General features: G+C 39.2%; 1 protein-coding gene across 1 annotated transcript; it reads right to left on the minus strand.

Moving 5' to 3' along the window:
* Positions 1 to 1867: 1867 nt before the first annotated feature.
* Positions 1868 to 6836, minus strand: LOC142176148 (uncharacterized). Its single transcript, XM_075243232.1, has 10 exons — positions 6523 to 6836; positions 5774 to 6155; positions 5265 to 5664; positions 4957 to 5165; positions 4780 to 4808; positions 4494 to 4587; positions 4039 to 4380; positions 3098 to 3566; positions 2182 to 2403; positions 1868 to 2031 (listed from the first exon to the last, which is right to left on the minus strand). Exons 1-10 carry the CDS (start codon positions 6834 to 6836, stop codon positions 1868 to 1870), a joined length of 2625 nt encoding a protein of 874 aa, XP_075099333.1.
* Positions 6837 to 12500: the final 5664 nt, after the last annotated feature.

A 12500-nucleotide genomic window follows, 5' to 3' on the forward strand; every position in this document is an offset into this window, starting at 1 on the left:
TTTCACACGAGATACACCATCCGTAGGGACCTTTAGAATATCCCCAAGCAAACTTACGTCAAACACGATGTCCACATTATTCACCAAGGCAAGGATATGGTCGGTATCAACAGAAAGAGGTTGGCATAAAAGCTTTAAACCTCATCCTCATACACTTTGGGTGCATCCATTTGGAACAGATGCCCCCATCGTTGAAACTCAACCATTGCAAGAACTTGACGCATACCAGCCATATCCAAAATTGCTAGGTCAAAAGTACGACCCAGTAGAACCTTTTGGTGCCTTAGTCGTTCTGAAGCAGAACTAGTTTCACTCCTAAGCTTTTTCACAGAACCAGGTTCCTTAATGGTTTCAGAGTTTCGTTTTCCAAACATCACACCACTTGATTTTTGCTTTTCCCTTAGACTTGACTAACACATCCTCATCTTAGAACTGGGGGTTGTAACATTCTCTATGGAAGTAGATTCCTTCTTCTTCTGAGACCTTCTCACTAGGGAACTAGGTTCCTCAGTTGTTTCCTCTTCAACCTCCACCACTGGAACAACCTTATCACACACTATAACATTGTCTTTCACCAATCTCCTCCTTTTCTTCTTACTACATTTTTTGCTCTTTTGAAGGGCAGAGTCATAGGCTACCTTTGCTTGCAGCCTAGTAGTAGGTCGCTTAGTAGAAGACTCAGGAGTGGACACCACCCTTCACTTGACTATGAAATCATCAAGAGCAATGTTGTCTTGATCCTCCTCATCACTAGACCTCATCTCAGGGACTTGAATGTCCAAGGGCTCAACAACAATTGTAGGGGCAGAATTGGCCTGGGAGTGAGAACCTTGACCTGTTTCCTATGGAGAGGGGTCAGGTTCCTCACGAGAGGGCACAGTAGTTTCTGCTAGTGCAGAGACCTCAACAGTCACCATGTCTCTTTCTTCCCATATACCCTGTATCTCATTCCTCTAAGAAATTATCTCATGTAGGACGCCTCAGCAGATACCACAAAGATGGTCACAATATTTTCTTCCTCAATAGGCTCCAAGGCCACCACAGAATCTATAGCAGCAATGGCGGAAACCTCTGCGACCTCAAGACTTTGACCCTGTTCTCCATTTTTTCTTTGATCAATGGGAAACTCAGAAGATGGAGAGGAAGGATCAACAATTTTAGGGGTTTTTGGGATGGAGGGAGATAGGGAATCTAGGTTAGGGGTGATTTCAGAGATGAGAGCAGGAGTGGTTACAGAGGACTCATTGGGGACGGAGGACTCCATATTTTTTTCAGTATTAGAGATGACTGAGGTAGGGATTTCGGAGTTTGTGTCAACTATTGAAGAGATGGAGAGAAAGTTCTTTGGAGAAGTTCTAATGGAGAACTTATGGTTTGTGGAGAAAAGAGAAGGGTTACAAGAACCAGGTCCTTGACCTGTTATTTGAAAATATCAATCCTCTTTTATCATGCATGCACTGCATCTACAGCTTCTATACTCATCATGCGTGTTTACCTGCAACGGTATTGAAGTGAGTTAGACTTGGCCAGTAAACACTTTAGCTAGTTTTACCTGAAGGTGATTTTCATAGCCAATTGATGAGGAATCAGTTTCTCAATTGGACTTCAAAAGCCCTTGCTTCACCCTGTTTCTTTCAAAATATTCCTTGCTCAATGCTTTGGTGAAGATATCTGCAATTTGGTCTTCTGTGCTGCAGAACTTCATACAGATCATCCATTTCTCCACATTGTCCCTCAGAAAATGATGTCTCATATCAATATGCTTGGTTCTTTTGTGTTGAACTAGATTCTTAGCCATGTTGAGTGCACTAGTGTTATCACATAGAAGAGGCACACACTCAGTAAACACCCCAAAATCCTCCAGTTGCTACTTAATCCATAGGAGTTGAGCACAGCAGGATGCTGCAACTATATATTCTACTTCAATTGTTGAAAGAGCCACTGAGTTTTGCTTCATTGTGCCCCAAGAGATGAGACATGATCCTAGAAAGGGAGCCATTCCATAAGTGTTTTTCATGTCCACAAGATAACCTACATAGTTAGCATCAGCATACCCAATGAGATTAAAACTATCGCGTGAGGGGTAATATAGGACCAAGTCATGTGTACCCTTAAGGTATCTCACAATTCTTTTGGCAGCCTTCAAATGAGATTCCTTGGGATTTGATTGAAACCTTGCACATAGCCCCACACTGAAGACAGTAGTAGTGAGATAGAGAAGAGACCCAATAATGCCTCTATACATAGTTTGATTCAAAGGAGATCCAGTTTCATCCATGTCCAGTCGAGTAGCCCTTGTAATGGGGGTGTCTATCACTTTTGATGCTTCCATATCAAACCTTTTCAAGAGCTCCTTGATATATTTCTGCTGACAAATGAATGTACCCTTTGTGGACTTCTTCACTTGAAGACCCAAGAAGAAATTCAGCTCCCCCATCATGCTCATTTCAAACTCACTTCCCATGAGTTTTGCAAATTCTTCACACAGAGAATCAGTTGTTGCCCCAAAAATGATATCATCAACATAGACGTGAACAATGAGCAGGTTCCTTCCCCCTTTCTTTAGGAACAAGGTGTTGTCAATTTCCCCTCTTTAAAAGCCATTTTCTAAAAGAAACTTTGACAACCTTTCATACCAAACTCAAGGAGCCTGCTTCAACCCATACAATGAGTTGTCCAGTTTAAACATATATTTAGGGTGTTCATGACATTCAAACCCTGGAGGTTGCTTCACATAGACTTCTTCCTTAAGAAGTCCATTCAGAAATGCACTTTTGACATCCATTTGGAACAAGGTGAATTCCATATGAGATGCAAAGCGATTAGGTTTCTAATAGCTTCCATGCGAGCGACCGGAGCAAATGTTTTATCATAATCAATCCCTTCCTCCTGATTGTACCTTTGAACTACTAGCATGGCCTTGTTCCTTGTAGTGTTTCCATGTTCATCATGCTTGTTCCTGAATACCCATCGAGTTCCTATAATGGTTCGATCTAAGGGTTTAGGTACCAGGTGCCAGACATTGTTCCTTTCAAACTGATGTATCTCATCTTGCATGGTTGTAATCCAATCTGCATCTTTCAGGATTTCTTGATACTTTTGGATTCTATTTGGGAGAGAAAGGCTGAGAAAGCAAGTGAATTTCTGGCTTTTGACCTGCTTTGTACTCTAGAATCTAGAGGAGTAATTATGTTGTCAAGAGGATGAGAACTTTTGTGTTTCCAGTTAGACATTTGAGGTTCATTTGTAGAGGAGGTGGGTATATTTAACTGGTTCTCTTGTGTTCTTCTCTCAGGTACTAGTGGAGTATCATGTACTACATCAACCACTCTTTCTTCAGCTTCATTGGTTGTAATTGAGGTACTTGGTTCCATTGAAGAAGAGGCAGCATTGTCTCCACTCGGCTCTTTCTCTTGGCTCATCATATCTGCCTTTCCATTTGTCATGTTAATGACTTCATCAGGAACCAGTAAGGGCTCTCCATCTTGATCATCTTTAGAACTTTTCTCACATGAAGGATAAGACACATCAAAGATAACATGAACACTTTTCTCAACACACTTAGTCTGCTTATTGTATATATTGTAAGCTTTGCTTTAAGAAGAATACCCCAGAAATATTCATTCATCACTCTTGGCATCAAATTTACCAAGCTGATCCTTTCCATTGTTGAGAACATAGCATTTGCACCCAAATGTTCTTAGGTGACTCAGCTTGGGTTTCCTTCCATTCAGAACTCATAGGGGGTTTTGTTCAGGAGATATCTTATCATGCACCTGTTCACCAAGTAGCAGGCAGTGTTGACCGCTTCAGCCTAGAAGTTCTTTGCAATTTCACTGTCAGTCAGCATTGTTCTCGCCATTTCTTCAAGAGTTATATTCTTCCTTTCCACTACTCCATTTTGCTGGGGGAGGGGGTTCTTGGAGCTGAGAAGTTGTGAATAATGTCATTTTCATTGCAGAACTCATCAAATTTGGCATTGTCAAATTTTGTTCCATGATCTGATCTAATACATGCGACTCTAGACTCTATCTTCACCTGGATTTTCTTCACAAAAGCCACAAACACCTCAAAGGTTTCATCTTTAGTTCTAAGAAACAGATTCCATGTGAATCTAGAGTAGTCATCCACTATCAAAAATATGTATCTTTTTCCTCCCCTACTTTGCACTCTCATACGGCCACATAAATCCATATGTAGAAGATCGAGTGGCTTTGATGTACTTACATCCTTTTTATACTTAAAAGAGTACTTCACATGCTTTTCTCTAGCACATGCATCACATACTTTCTCTACTTTGAATTTTGAATGGGCAGACCATGGACCCGGTCCTTCTGAATTAATTTGTTTAGAAGAGAGAAGCTTGCGTGCCCTAGTCTTCTGTGCCAGAGTTCAGCATCATCATCAACGGCTTTCAGACAACTTAGATCACCACTTTGTATGGATTCGAAATCAGCAATATATATGTTCTTGTATCTTTTGGCCACAAGTACCACTTCACTAGTTACTAGATTAGTAACTGTACATATCTTAGACAAGAACTCCACCGTATTTTCTTTATCGCAAATCTGAGAGACACTCAAGAGGCTGTACTTAAGACCATTGACATAGTACACATTCTCAATAGAGTAAATAAGTGATTTTTCGACTTTTCCAACTCCAAGAATGTACCCCTTTTTCCCATTGCCAAAGGATACACTCCCTCCTTGCAGGGCTTTTAGTGAAAGAAAGTCCATGGTGTTCCCAGTCATGTGCTTTGAACATTCACTATCCATGAACCATTGTTGACTGCTTTCTTTTACTGTTCCCTGCACAAGGAGATCAAGAGTTAGTTTTAGTAACCCAAGCAAGTTTGGGTCCCTTGTAGTAGGCAAGAGGATGAATAAGAACTCTCTTAGTCCATGCAGGTAATATGCGCTTTTTGTGGGTGGAACCTGGTCCCTTTTTAGTAGTTACATTTTTAGCAAACACTTTGTTTTTCTGAAGGGACTGGACCCTGGCTTGGCAATTTTCCTTGAAATGCCCATTGTTCCCATAGTGGGTACACAACCAGTTATCCGGTACAGTAAAATACTTGTTATGGGGGTTGTAAGGAGTTTTTTCCCTCTGGAACCCTATTCCCAGCCTGTTTCCACCATTATTAGCGTACATGGAAGTGATAGCTTCTGAGAATCAGGTCCACTTTAGAGACTTTTCAAGATCATTTTTTATTCTTTCCAGTTCAGTCTGGAGATGCTTGTTTTTCTCATATTCAACACACAAACTAGTTCTCACAGCCTTCAACTTGTTTCCAAGCCTAATGTGTTCCTCACTTGCTATCTCCTTTCCTTTTCCAGAATATCCAAGTTTTGACTCAGTCCCTAGTCCCTCTATTGTTTCCCTTAGGTCTGCAATCACTACCAAGAGATCATCTCTTTCTTCCTCAATCTCAGTCAATCTTTTCATCAAGGCTTCTCTTTCTTTTCTAAAGTTTTCAATGGTTTCCTTATGGTCAACAACTACAACCACTAAGTCATCTCTTTCATGTTCTATGTTAGCAATTTTTTTGGTTAAAATAGATTTTTCTTTCTCCAGCTCACAAATGGTTTCCTTCAGATCAACGACACATACTACAAGATCATCTCTAGTTTGTTCAACTTCTCCTAACTCTAAGGTCAAGGCATCCTTATCCTCCACAAGACTATGATAGGCATCAATCAATACACTAGCTAAAGACATGAGTTTCTTAGGAGAGTATGATTTTCAAATTTCTCTGAAAATCCCTGAAATTTGCCTCACTGTTGTTATCGTCTTCATCATCATCTGATTGGGCCATCAATGCAAAAATTGAATTATATTCATTTTCCTCACTTTGAACTGCCATCATAGAGCTGTCACCAGCATCAATTTCATCTTCAGACTCACTAGAGGAGTCTCCCCATGCTGTAAGAGCCTGTTTCACCACATTGTCAGCAAATCTCCTCCTCTTGAAGTCCTTGTCATGAACCAGGTTCCTCTTAGCTGCTTTCTCAAGGTTGTACTTGGAGTACTCTTGCTTCAGGAGAGGACAGTCTTTGATGAAGTGCCCAGGCTTTCCACACTTATGGCAGAGATCATAGTTCTTTGGTTTGCTAGAGCTGCCCCTTTTCAGCATTCCCTCCATTTCTTCTGACCATCTACTAAAATCTTTTGGTTAAGTAAGCCATGTCACTATCCTCCTCACTCGAGTCATTGCTATCAACTTTGAGTACCAGATTCTTTTCTTTCTTTGGTTCTCTTCTTTCACTGTCTATCTTTCTCTTCATCTCGTAGGTCTTCAGATTTCCAACCAGCTCATCTATGGTCAGCTCCTGCAGGTCCTTTGCTTCAGTAATAGCATTCACCTTGCTTTCCCAAGAACTGGGCAGCATACTGAGAATTTTCCTCACTAGCTTGATCTTAGGAATGGTTTCACTAAGTGAGTGTAACTCATTTATGATGGAGGTGAATCTTGTGTGCATATCTTGAATAGATGCATCGTCCTTCATCCTAAAGAGTTCATACTCGATAGTGAGCATATAAATCTTAGATTGCTTTACTTGAGTAGTTCCCTCATGTGTTGTTTGTAGAGCTTCCAATATCTCTTTTGCATCTTCACAAGCAGAAATTCTATTGTATTCATCAGGTGCTATTCCACATACCAAAATCTTTTTGGCACGAAAATTTTTCTCTACAACTTTCCTGTCTGCGTCGGTGTATTCTTTTCTGGTTTTTGGCATTGAGAGTGGAAGTTTTGCAAGTGCCTTTGTTGGGATGTAAGGACCATCACATATGACATCCCACAACTCAGAATCCTCAGCCATGATAAAATCATGCATTCTTGTCTTCCACCACCCATAGTATTGCCCATTAAACCTCGGTGGTCTGTATCTAGATTGACATTCTTCAAAATTTAGTAGAGCAGCCATACGGATCCTTCCTAGGTGTTAGCCTGATAGGAGGAACCTGCTCTGATACCGATTATTAGTTTATATGAGTCCACCAAACTATAGAGTACCTGGTCCTTCTATTAGTTTTCACTGAGAATACTAATGAAACAGTAAGTAAATGAGACACGGGATTTTTACTAACTTGTAAACACTCTATTACAAGCCACTTTGTAATGACTCTATTACAAAGACTTCAACTCAACTAACTTGTGATATTCTTACCACAAGCCACTTTCTCACTTACTAGTTACAAAGACCTTAACTTATGACTTACTCTAGTCACAACACAAACTCAGAAAGTTTATGATTTTACACTGGGGTTCCTAAGGAACGCTTATAGCTAAGCAATTTAGGAATTACAATAAGAACAATCACAAAGTTACAACTCAACTAAGTACGAAAAAATACTAGATTTAGGAACTAGTCCGTAGTAGCCTTTAACTTTGTTCTTCAAGCTCTTGAGAATTGAGTTTATTGTTTTCAGAAGACTTGAATGCTTGAAGTGAATTCTCAAGTGTTCAAGTGATGTTTTGTTATAATGCTCTTGTTAATACACCATTGATGACATCACTTGAATAATATAAGCACTTGGTAGGTCAAAGGCAAGTGACTACAAAACTGCTGCACTGTGTGCACTGTTTTTGTGGCAGTTACTTTTCAGCTGTGCACAGTTCACTTTCGTACTGTTGTCAGGGAAATACAAGGGATCAGGTCCTTATCTTGTTTCTTCATTTTCTACACTTGCAGCAGTTCACATTAGCTGGAGTCCAGGCTGGAATCCATTCATTTGTAATGTGTACCAAGTTTGTCAAGTTCCCTATCTAGTTCTTGACAGTAAGTTTGTTAGATCATCAAAACATAAGGCAAAGATATTGAAAACCCATCAGAGTTAGTGGGTTAGATAGGACAACCTTCAAGTAAATGTGTATATAAGTAGATAGACACCCATACTAACTGTAAGCTTTCATTTCTACTGTTATTAGAAAGCAGAGCACTTTGCACAATCTCTCTTCCATGTTCATCGATTTGATCTCTGTAATTCAGCTAGGGTTCTTATTATAAATCACTTTATGGTATCAGAGCATGCAACCACTATTGTGAAGCTTTTCTGCTAAATTGAAAGCCCTAAATCGAAGGTCGGCGGAGATATCAACAATGTCGAAGATAGACAATTAATTGCCAGAAAGGTTGAGCCACAACCATCCGATATTTCTCAATTCGAATGACAATTCAAGAGCGATTCTAATCTCACTCCAGCTACGAGGACCGAAAAATTACTCGGTGTAGAGCCGGGCGATGCGAATTGCAATCCTAGGTCGGAACAAGCTAAGGTTCATCGACGGCACATGCAAAGGGAAGAATTACATGCAGAATTTCATAGATTTGTGGGAATGTTGTACAGTAATTGTATTATCATGGATAATGAATTGCATATCACCTGAATTACTCAGTGGGATTGTATATTCTTCGAACGGGAGTGCAGTTTGTAGTGACCTAAAAGAGAGATTCGACAAAGTAGATTTCTCAAAGATTTTCAGATACACAAACAAATTGCTACTATTAGTCCAGGTACCAATTCCATCTCTGGTTATTTTTCGAAATTGCGAGTACTTTGGGCAGAGTTTGATATCTTAGCTCCGATTCCGGGATGCGACTGTGAAAAATCTCGTGACTTTGTTGTATTCATAGAGCGCTTGAAGCTCCTACAATTTCTTATGGAGCTCAATGAGATGTACGAATAGGCTAGAAGTCAAATATTAATGATGGTGTCGGTTCCAACTGTGAACAAGGCATACTCCATGTTAATGGAAGAGAGAGTAAAAGACACATGACTAACATTTATGGAACAATAGAAAAAATGGATATAACATCACTCATGACCACAAAAGGTGGAGGAGGTACTCAAAGGTTCAAGAAAAACAATAACGCATTCTGTGATTACTGCAAGATGAAAGGACACACTCAAGATGGATGTTTTAAATTGATTGGATATCCAGCAAATTTCAAACCTAAAAGGAGATTTGGGGGAAACAGTGCACATAATGTAATAGTAGAAGACGCAAACTCACATGTAGGAGCAAATGATGCACACATACATCCAGCTGGATTCAGGAGCCCACCAACATTTACACCAAAGCAATTCAATCAACTGCTGAAGCTGATCAACAAGGAAAACCTTCCAAACAATTCAACAAATGTTGGAAATAGCTCATCAAACCTTGAAAACCTTGCAAACACATCAACCATGGCAGATATTACTACTGCTCTCTTAGTGAATGACAATAACTATGAATGGATCATAGACACAGGGGCAACTAGCCATATGTGTTCCAACTTAATGTTGTTAAATAAAGCAGAAAGGATAGTTGAGAATAGAAAAGTGCACTTACCTAATGGGCAAGTATCAGTTGTGGCACATATGGGCAATTGTGGAGTATTGAAAGGAGAAATAAACAAGGAGGTGTTGTCTATGCCTGAGTTTAAATACAATTTGTTATCTATGTCAAAAATTACAAAGGAACTGAATTGTATGGTAGCTTTCTATCCTACTTTCTGTTTGTTCTAGGACCTCTCCAATTGGAGGGTGCTGGGGATTGGTAAAGAGAAAGAAGGAATCTATTTGTTGGCATCTCATAAGATAGATGGAATACAAAAACAACCTACAATAAAAGGATTTGTAGTTAATAAGGAAGAATAATGTATCAGAACATGGCATAAGAGGATGGGGCATGCATCAGTGAGAGCTATAAACAACTTTTTAAATTTTCACATGATACTTGTAAAAAAAGTTGTAGAAAACTGTGAATTTTTCCCCCTTGCTAGACAAATCAAGTTTCTTTTTTATATCAGTGAGGCAAAGTCATCTGCTATTTCTAATTTGTTGCATTTAGATGTATGAGGCCTTTACAAATCTCAGACTTTTGATGGAAATAGAACTTTTTTAACAATTATGGACGATCATTCTCGTATGACTTGGATTTATTTGCTGAAGCTGAAAAGTGATGTGATCATAATCATAAGAACCTTTTTACAAATGGTCTAGACTCAATTCAGCAAAATAGTTAAGGCAATAAGAACAGACATTGGTACTGAATTTATCAAAGACATCTTATGCCGACTTGCTTCAATCCCATGGAATAGTAAATCAAAAGACTTGTGTCTACAAGCTCCAGCAGAATAGTGTAGAAGAAAGAAGACATAGGTACATTTTGGAAGTAGCTAGAGCAATTAGATTTCAAAGCTCTATTCCTTTGAGGTTCTGGGGGCATTGTGTGTTAGGAGCTATTTATATGATAAACAAGATGCTTTCTATTGCATTACAAGGAAAGACACCACATGAAGTTTAAACAAATGAAAACCTAGCATGGACCACATTAAAAGTATGGGATGTCTTTGCTATGCCAAGAAGTTGCCAGTGGGGCACAAATTTGAGGCCAGGGAAATAAAAGCAGTACATATGGGGTACTCTACTGTGACAAAGGCTTACATTCTTTATAACTTGGATGATCACACCTTTTTCATCTCAAGGGATGTGATATTCAAGAAGAATGTATTTTCATTACAACATCAAGCCTCACCAATGCCTATATATTTAGATGGAAAAAAGGTTTCTAAACTTGATGATCTGGGAGAACATATCAGTACACAGCGATCTTCCACTTGATGACATAGGGGGATATCCCTTACCTATAATAGGAACCAATGCTACTGAACATTATGAACATGATGAGCTCACATATCCAGAAGAAAATTTTACCCCTGCAGCAGCAGAGATAACTCGGCCTAATTTGATGCCTGATCTTGAGGAGCAAATATCTCAGCAGGAAATTGAGAACAATGAAGACCTGGCACTTCCTCAATTGCAAAATGAGGATGGTGACTCCTTGAGAAAGTCTACTAGAGACAAAAAGATACCATCTTGGATGTCTGATTATGTCATTGCTGCAACTTCCATAAATTATCACTATCCCCTGAGTGACAGTCTTTCATATGCACATATTTCTCCAAATTATCAACATTATCTGATGGCTCTCATGTGACTGATCCAAAGAGTTACTAGAATCCTGCAATGATCAAAATTGGATTGAAGTAATGAAGGATGAAATCAAGGTATTGGAAGACAATAAAACTTGGGAACTAGTGCATTTGCCACCTGGAAAGTCCCATATTGGGTGCAAATGGGTCCATAAAGTGAAGTTCAAAGCTAATTGAGACATTGAAAGATATAATGTGAGTTTGGTTGCAAAAGGGTGCAACCAACAAGAGGGACTCGGCTATCATGAGACATTCTCACCAGTGGTGAAGATTGTCACTGTTAGGAAGGTGTTGTCCATAGCATCTGAGGCATATACATCAGATGGATGTGTATAATGCCTTCCTGCAGGGGGGTCTTCATGATGAAGTTTATATGTCACTTCTTGAGGGATTTTCTAGTGAGGGGGAGAATAAAGGATTGGTTTGTAGGCTAGTAAAGTTCCTATATGGGTTGAAGCAGGCAAGTAGATAGTGGAATGTGAAGTTGACAGAAGCATTGATGAATTCAAGCTTTACATAAATCAACCTTGTCCATTCCCTAATCATCAAAAGAATTGATAGACACATAGTAGTAGTAAGTTTGGTATATGTAGATGACATGCTAATTGTCGGGGAAAACATCAGCTTGATTGAACGGACCAAACAAGAACTACATTCTGTATTTAAGATGAAATATCTGGGAACTCTAAAATACTTCTTGGAAATAGAATTTACCAGATCAGGAAAGGGGATATTAATGAATCAGAGAAAATATGCCTTGAAACTCATTGGAGACATGGGCCTAAATGGTTCAAAGCCATCATGCACCCCTTTGGATAACAAAATAAAGCTAACCATTATTGAAGTTGACTGAGCAGGAGGGAGGACGGATGATGAAATTGTGCATGACAAAGGTGTTTATTAGAGACTAATAGGAAGACGCCTATATTTGACACTAACCAGGCCGGATATTTGCTTTGTTGTACAAACTCTAAGTTAGTTTATGCATCAACCTAAACAATCACACATGAATAATGCCTTAAAAGTGGTGAGATATGTGAAAAGAGAACCACGAATGGGACTCTCATGAGCAGTAGAAGATCAACCAAGCTGAAAGCATATTGTGATGCAGATTGGGCATCATGTCCCAATTCTAGAAATCAGTCACTGATTTTTTGATAAAACATGGTGACTCCTTGATATCATGGAAGTCAAAGAAATAGATAATTATTTCCAGAAGTTCATATGAAGCGGAGTATAGGAGCATGTCAAGCACCGTATCAGAAATAGTATGGATTGTAGGGTTGTTCAAGGAACTTGGAGAAGAGCTCCATATGAAAATAGACCTCTATAGTGATAGCAAGACAGCACTATAGATTACTGCAAATCCAGTTTATCATGAGCGAACTAAACATATAAAGATCGATTGCCATTTCAAAAGAGAGAAGATACAAGCAAGGTTGATCAAAATACAATATCTTGCTACAAGCAGACATTATGACAAAAGGATTATGCAGACCACAACATGAGTTTCTAGTT

This window comes from Nicotiana tabacum, chromosome 22 (assembly GCF_000715075.1).
Source record: "Nicotiana tabacum cultivar K326 chromosome 22, ASM71507v2, whole genome shotgun sequence".
Classification (NCBI taxonomy): Eukaryota; Viridiplantae; Streptophyta; class Magnoliopsida; order Solanales; family Solanaceae; genus Nicotiana; species Nicotiana tabacum.

What these genes read in the sequence shown, in the direction of transcription:
- LOC142176148 (XM_075243232.1), bottom strand. Translation starts at nt 6,836, where the DNA reads ATGCATGATTTTATCATGGCTGAGGATTCTGAGTTGTGGGATGTCATA. An exon ending in ATTTATATGCTCACTATCGA is followed by an intron (nt 6,156 to 6,522) that starts GTATGAACTCTT and finishes AGATTTTAGTAG; the next exon opens with ATGGTCAGAAGAAATGGAGG. An exon ending in CTCCCAAATAGAATCCAAAA is followed by an intron (nt 2,404 to 3,097) that starts GTATCAAGAAAT and finishes TGGGTCTTCAAG; the next exon opens with TGAAGAAGTCCACAAAGGGT.